This window comes from Cornus florida, unplaced genomic scaffold (assembly GCF_030987335.1).
Source record: "Cornus florida cultivar Cherokee Brave unplaced genomic scaffold, ASM3098733v1 CherokeeBrave_3.0.0_Hap2_Chr08, whole genome shotgun sequence".
NCBI classification, from domain to species: domain Eukaryota; kingdom Viridiplantae; phylum Streptophyta; class Magnoliopsida; order Cornales; family Cornaceae; genus Cornus; species Cornus florida.
Genome location: NW_026775578.1, coordinates 79517254 through 79525257, shown reverse-complemented (window position 1 = coordinate 79525257; position 8004 = coordinate 79517254). Strand labels below are relative to the sequence as shown.

The window sequence follows — 8004 nt, the reverse complement described above, 5'->3', positions numbered from 1 at the left end:
GAGCGATGCAAACACCCCTCTAAATAGCTTTTGGGCTTTAAAAGCCAAAAGTCGAGTTTGAAAAACCAATCCAAAGAAAGCCATAGTCATTTAAACTAAACATTACCTGGTTAACGGAATCGAAAAGGTGCAATGTCCAAGACTTCAAGTCTTATATATAGGAATGATATTATTGGTATTGTATGGTGCATGGGTAAATCTGGTTAAGGGTAACCTTAGTCCATTGCACTACCCTTAAAAAACGACGAAAAAAAAAGTGTGATTCAAAGGCTAAGAGTCTCTTTGGAAATTGCTTCTACTTCGTGTCTTCTTTTTTTTTTTTTTTTTTTTTTTGGCTTTTGCTTCAGACAATGTACTATAGCGAAGCAAAAACACGAAGCGCGTATAGTAACGTTTACTGCGATTTGAATAGTGCCGAAGCACATCTGAAAAAGAAGCCAAAATCGGAAGCACCAAATTGGTGCTTGCAGGGTTGCTTCCGCACTATAGCGAAGAACAATATCTCAAAAAAAATAATAACAAAAAATAAAATAAATAAATAAATTACCAGACATGTTTTCATGTTTTTGCAATAAATATACATTAACAAATATGCTTCCAAAGACTATTAAACATACTTCAAAACAGAAATATTGCTTCTCGAGTCAAAACAAAAGACTCTAAAAGAATTGACATCTTTTATTACAATAAATTTTGACTAAACAGACATAAACATTACATTTATCCAACAATGAAAAAAGAAAAAACATAAAAGTAGGTTTACACACATTACCATGGCTTACCAAACTTCCAATAGAGGTTTTATGCTACATTTATTTTTTGGTGGGGTATCCTATGCCATAAAGTCCAACAAATAGGGGTTTTTTGAATGCTTTCACGTAGAAAAGGTAAATAATCAAGAGTTTGGTGGCATTGTGGAGGCTGTGGCTAACTTGGCTCTGAGATCTTTTCTCAAGATCTTCCCAGAAGGAGACTTTGGAATGGCATGAACGAAGTATACCTTGTGCAGCTTCTTGTAAAACACCACCTGTTTAGCCCAAAAAAGAAAACTTCATTAATTTCATACCCTATTGTGAGTAAATGTTTGTACATGACTTTCAAAGGGAATATTGCTAAAGTGGTACTCTAATTCATACCTGTTTTGCTATGAATTCTTTAACAGCCTCTTCTGTCAGTTCAAACCCATTAGACCTAACCACAAATGCAACAGGAAGTTCTCCAGCAGCATCATCTTTTTGCCTGTTTAAACCCGTAGTTTCGACTATTATTATTATTGTTTAGGTAAAATCCTCACACACATCCACCACTAGTTACCGACCAAGAGAATTGTATGAGAGGGGTAGTTTTGAACAACAATAATATATAGTAGGATATCATTAGAAATTGAGTGGGATATTTTTAAGATTTTTACAAAAAATTAGGTACATTTTAAAGTTTTTTACAAAATTTATAGATAATTTGTAAATAAAAATTTTTCTTATTGGGTGCGTGTCTAAAGGCAGAGTCAAGAATTTGGTTCGGGAGACATGCTAAGCATATCAAAATATTTTTTTTTTCCTCACTAACAGCAACAAGACAAAAAAATGCGATTTTTTTCTCTTAAAGAGAGCAAAAATAAATTCAAAAAATAATGGTAAGAATGAAAAGAAATATAGAATTTATAAAAATAAATAGATAAATAAATAAATTAGAATTAGATAATTTTATGGGGGTAATTTATTATTATTAGGGGGGATTCTATAATTTTTTACAAATTATATGCATAGAATAAAATAAAATATAGTAGGATATCATGAGCTTGAACTCCCCACATCCCTTTGAGGGAGGAGATGCTATACTATCTGAGCTAATGGCATATTCGTATTTTCGTTACAGAAAGACTTGGGGTTTAGGATTTAGTCGCACTTACGGGACAACAGCTGCATCTGCAATGGATGGGTGGCTTATAAGAAGGGACTCGAGTTCAGCTGGTGGCACCTAAAAACACATGTAAATAAAATTTAAAAAATGAGTGATTTTAGTGAAGAAGTTAGAAAAAGATGAAAGTGCTTCGATGAAGCTAGGCAAATTAACATGCAATTTAGAGAGGGAAAAAAATAATAAAAAATAAAAAAGGGTAATGTGGAAGTATATATGCCTGGAAGCCTTTGAATTTGATGAGTTCCTTCACTCTGTCAACAATAAAAACCTCTTCATTGTCATCTACATAGCCAATGTCACCGGTGTGGAGCCAACCATCTACATCAATTGTTCTAGCCGTTGCCTCATCATCATTCAAGTACCCTATCATAGGGGATTGATCATATGCAAATTCCCAAATTAGACCATTATTTGTGTTGAGAAAACCATATATAGTTGAGGGAAAAATTGGACACCAAGTACTCAAGTATAAAATTAGCAAGGAAATGACATACACCTTTCATAATTTGCGGTCCACGGATGCAAATCTCGCCCGGTTGGTTGTAGTCAAGGAGACAACTTGTTTCAGGGTCGATGACCTTGAGCTCAGCATTCCTGACCACGGTGCCACATGAGCCGGACTTTGTCAAGAACGGCTGCTTCGCAAATGCTAGGGACATTGATAACACCGGTCCCGCCTCCGTCATCCCGTAACCCTGAGTCCAAATGTATCAACCAATTTATAATCGAAAAGTATATTTATGTCGAGTTACAATATTGCGAGTAAATATAGACTCGATTTACCAAAAAAAAAAAAAAGCCATATTTAATCCGAACATTGCAACTTGTTGCTGAAAAGTGACATTTACAACTTACAACACTCAGGGCCCCACTAAGAGTTGGAAGAATGGGCCCATGAGGATCAAATGCATCAACCAATTTATAATCGATGTTGAGTTGCAATATTGCGAGTAGATATAGACTCAGTTTAAAAATAATAATAATAATAATAAAATAATAAAAAAGCTATATCTAATCCCAACATTGTAACTCGTTGTTGAAAAGTGACCGTTACAACTTGCAACACTCGGGCCCCCACTAAAGAGCTGGAAGAATGGGCCCATGAGGATGCTTTGCCTTTTTATAACATTTTGATCGTAGATATAATCATTCTAATTTACACTCTCTTAGTCTCATATTAGTTATCCATATTTTTTTTCTTGGGTTGTTCTAAAATATTTGCTCACTCTCAAAGTCAAAGCAAGATAAAATCAATCACTCCAAAATTACCTTTTAATTTTTTTTTTTCAAATTTCCCAATTTGATAAGATACTTATTTAAACTTGGAAGGACAATTTGATAATCTTACAAATAAATTCCTTTTAAAATTCTAAAATCAAAAGTGGACAACTATTATGGTTATTATGATTAGTGGGATCAAAATGTTCATAATTTACCAGGTAGAAACATTATTGTAGAAGACATTAAAGGACTATTATGATTGCCGGCATAGTTGTTGCGACTGATTTGTCATAAATAGCCCCAAATTTAGTTGGCAATTCTTTCATGTCCCACCAAATTTATTTCTGGATGAGGTTGGTTATATTTGGACAGCATGAAAACTTTTATATGTGGTCACGAATGATCTTCTACAACCATTTTTATTTTTTAGCATACATTTTGTTTGGTTCTGCATTAATTTCCAGTTTTTCCAAGCATTAAATAAAACCTAATTAGTATGTGAAGTAAGTAAATAATTTATTTTTTATTTATTTATTATTTTTTCTTTTTTCTTTTTTCCTGGAAGTAAGTAAATACTTGATGGACATTGACTTTGACATTACCGTTTGGTTTTCCTTTTGGAATTTTAACCAATACATATTTTATGAGATTTAACCGTTACATTCTAATATACTCTTTTCAAATCACTAGACATGATTTTTTATTTTATTTAAAATGATCTGATGTTAAAAAAAATAAAAAATAAAAATTATGATAGTACTAATCTTTATTCATATGGATAGATGGGAAAGAAAAAAAAAGAAAAGAAAAAAAATAGTATTTTATTATATTAAGATAGAAGAGAGAAAAGAAAAGAAATAACAATAATTAAATTACTCTTATGTCCTTTTAAATAGATGGGACATGAGTAGAATAACAATTTATTTCCTTTTAATTGTTGAAGGCCGTTTTAGAATTATAAAAATATACTTAAATATTATTTCCCATTTTTGAAGGAATACGATATAAGGGATAGCTTGTACATATTTTTCTGTCTTCTAAAACAGAAGATTGAAAGTTTAAGTTTCTATATAAATAAGTGGCTGTGTGAATTTATTTTTTATCAATAAAAAAAATTCAAATCAAAGAAGGAAAGAATAAGAAATAGAAGAATTTAATAATAATGGATTACGAATCCCAATCTTGTGATATCCATAAAAATATTTTTCTAGAAGTTGTGATATAGATCAATTTAAACTTATTAATTAATCGAATTACTTCTTTCTCTTCTTCTTCTTTTTTCATATTCAATTATCTCTCCTTTTTAAAGAAGATGTTGGGAGTTCAAATTCCCGTAGAGGCATATTGTTGATACGAGTATTTCTTGCTTTAATTAAAAAATAACAATAAAAATGAAGTTGACCTTAATCTAAGCAAACTTAATAAAAAAATTAAAAATTATATTCGGATTTGAATGTGAACCTCTTGTACCTTGTATAAAACATTTAGATTTAAAATTTTTAAATTTGATATCAAAATTTAAGTCATACAATTATTTTTAATAAGTTTCTCTATCACGCTTTAAGTACATCTCACTTAAATTTTAATTGCTTATAACTTAATTTTATTTTTTTACTTTCACTTTTAACTTGGATGATGGTTGGATTTCCGTGTCGCTCAAATAAATATTACTCCCCACGTGCGCTCTTATTTTTATGTTTCCCGCAACCTCTCACTCTCTCCGTGCATAGTTTGGTACTTCCACTTTTGCCCTCGCAATCGCTTTCGATCTAGTGTGTCCAATTAATACCTACGACCATCTACCAAAGTGAGTGGGGAAGATAAAAGTTGAGTTTATAGTGGGGACCACTAAAATTTGACTTATTGATATCGTTATATCATGCAGGAATACAGGTACGAAACACAGATTCCACATGATATCAACTGGGATTTTTATTTTTTAAATAAAATATAAACACGTAAGGAATGTGATAATAAAATAATATAAAATATATTATTATATATACAAAATTTAGGGGTTTTTTTTTTTCCTTTTTTTTTAAAAAAAAATCTATGAAAGTAATCACTAATTTAAAAAATCACGTGAACTTTGAATTACTAAAAATAATTTTAAGCAATAGTAATTAAACAATAATTTAAAATAATTATAATATGATTTATTATTATTGATTTCCATCAACCACTAATTAATACACGAATATGATATTTATTTGCGTGCGGAAGTAAAATACAGTGGATCCTATCTTATTGTCATTAAATAAATGCGGTCCAAGAGATATTTTGTAGGTGCAAGAAGCATGATTTGAAAAAAAAATTCTGACGAGGAAGTCTTGCCATTTATGTGATGTGATAGTTAAAATTTAAAGATTTTCTCAGTGGAGACGAATCAAACAATGAAAGGGCCAAATTGAGTGAGTTTTTCACAGATACTACATGCGTGAATGAGGGGTCCAAAACCCTCTCTGTTTGGCTCTCCGCCAACCCTAGAATTCATTTTCCATAATTCTCAGGTGGAGGACTTCATCAGGAGCCATGGGAAGGAAAAAGTGTATCAATGTTAATTTGTTATTCTTAAAAATCACTAAAAATTATGGTATTTATTGAAAAAATTTAGAATACTTTTGAGTTCCAATGATCAAACCATCGGCTTTACTCAGAACCATCGGCCTTCTAGTTGTTAGATGTGATAATGACACCTATCTGATAATGATAGATTTTGAGAATACCAAAACGAATGGAGTATTACCTAACTTCTAAATATTAAATTTCTTTGTATTTTTTGTTTATCCTTTCATGAGCATAATCATTTGCATTTGTTACCTACATACGGTGGGACCCAAGTTTGGGTATGAATCCAAGGGATGCACTTGTTTTTACCAATGTCTTCTCCGAAGAAGTGATCGGATTTTATTGGAGAAAATGTTATACTCCCTCCATCTCATATTAATTATCAACTTTAAAATTTTGACTTATAATTTAATTTTTATGAATTAAAATTATTGAAATTAATCTTTAACATGGAATATAAGTAATATATAAGTATATTAAAGAAAGATGATTAAAAATATTATCAAATTATTCAAAAATAAAAAGTGATAGCAAGTAGAAATTTTTTAAATTGACAATTATTATTAGACGGGTAGTAATTTTTTATTTTAGTATCACTAATTTGATGAAATCGAAACTCAAACGATGAAAAAAGTATGAAGGTGTGTGTACCTGACCAAAAGTGGCCTGAGGGACTCTTCTTCGGAGAGCCTCCTCCAGCTCCTTTCCTAGCGGGGCGGCCCCGGACAACACCATTCGAATTGAGCTCAGGTCGAAGCTTGCCACCACCGGATTCTTCGCCAATGCCAGAACCAGCGGCGGCACAACAGCGGCCACCGACACCCGGTGTCTCTGAATCAGCTCCAACAATGCCCCAATCTCAAACTTCCTCATCAGCAACACCCCAGCACCGGCTCTTAGCGAGCACAACAGCACGGAATTCAATGAATAGATATGAAACAGTGGGAGGACGCACAAAACCACATCCTCTGACTTCAAGTACAAGTTAGGGTTTTCTCCATCAACCTGTTGAGCCACACTTGTTATCAAGCTCTTGTGAGTCAAGATCACACCCTTTGGCAACCCTGTAGTCCCAGATGAAAATGGCAGGGCTACGGGATCGTCTGGCTTGATCGAAACCGTTGGGACATCGCCTTCGTTGGCCTCAGAAAGGACCGAGAAATGAAGGCAGTTCTCCGGGGGTTCATCGACGGTGATCACCTTGAAATCTTCCCCCAGCTTCGGATAATTCTCTTCGGCGGTGGCCGAAGTATTGGCGCGAAGCTTATCAACGTATTGTGATTGGGTTATGACGAGTTTGGCGTTGGAGGCACTGAATTGCTTGAAAATTTCGGATGTGGTGTAGAAAGGGTTGACAGTGGTGGTGACTGCACCGATCATGGAAGCACCCATGAAGGCGAAGACGAACTCGGCACAGTTTTGGAGGAGAAGCATGATCACATCGCCCTTTCTGATGCCGAGACTGGCCAAACCGGCGGCGACTTTCCGGGACAGGAGATGGGTTTCGGCGAAAGAGTAGGTCTTGGCATTGGAGGAGCCAGGTATGAGACATGTCCTGTCAGAGAATTGAGAGAGATGCTCAAAACAGTAAGTGTGGAGAGGGAGGTGATTGGAGATGGGTATTTTCGGTAGTTTTGATCTGAAAATATGATGAGATGATTCATGATGATCAGAGACAATATTATTGGTAGGAGAGAGCTCTGAATTGGGCTTTTGGGATTGATCAAGAGAAGCTGCAACAGATATCATTGTTGTTAATTAAGGACTTAGTTTTGATCTGCTGTGTATCACAAGATGTACATGGAAGTGGATGGTGGAGAAGGAAGGTATTATTACACAGCTATAGAGAGAGAGAGAGAGAGAGAGAGAGAGAATCTAGAGGGAGAGAATGGGAAGTGGAATTAATAAATACAAGATAGAGATAGAGAGGGGTAGGTAGGAAAAGAGTGAAGGTTGAGAGAGAGGTTAAAGGTGGTAGCTTTGCAGATGGGGTTAGAGAGTAGGAGAGGAGTGAAGCACGCCCATCCCACGTTCAAGAACCAAGTCCGTCCATCCTCATCTAACCCTTCTTACTTACCCACCTACCTCTCTTGTATGTGTGTCTCTATATCACACGCACAAATTTATATTATTATTATTATGTAGTATATGCATAATAATTAAGTCCATCCTTTTTTTTTTCTTTTTTTTTTTTAATAACTAAAAAGACAATTAAATCCTATAAATTCTGTTTTATGACCAATAACTTTTTCTATTTGTGATTTGTCCCCCTAAATTAGTGTATCTTTCATATAT

At 33.8% G+C, this 8004-nt stretch overlaps 1 protein-coding gene across 1 annotated transcript; it reads right to left on the bottom strand.

The window, feature by feature from the left end:
- Positions 1-660: 660 nt before the first annotated feature.
- Positions 661-7679, bottom strand: LOC132268179 (4-coumarate--CoA ligase 2). The gene is made up of 6 exons (XM_059768961.1): positions 6361-7679; positions 2417-2615; positions 2138-2283; positions 1910-1977; positions 1137-1239; positions 661-1027 (listed from the first exon to the last, which is right to left on the bottom strand). Exons 1-6 carry the CDS (start codon positions 7456-7458, stop codon positions 896-898), a joined length of 1746 nt encoding a protein of 581 aa, XP_059624944.1. The 5' UTR covers positions 7459-7679; the 3' UTR covers positions 661-895.
- Positions 7680-8004: the final 325 nt, after the last annotated feature.

Coding starts and splice junctions, on each gene's coding strand:
- LOC132268179 (XM_059768961.1), bottom strand. CDS start 7,458: ATGATATCTGTTGCAGCTTCTCTTGATCAATCCCAAAAGCCCAATTCA. Junction 2,284..2,416: donor TGGACCGCAAATTATGAAAG/GTGTATGTCATT, acceptor CCCCTATGATAG/GGTACTTGAATGATGATGAG. Junction 1,028..1,136: donor AAGAATTCATAGCAAAACAG/GTATGAATTAGA, acceptor TGGGCTAAACAG/GTGGTGTTTTACAAGAAGCT.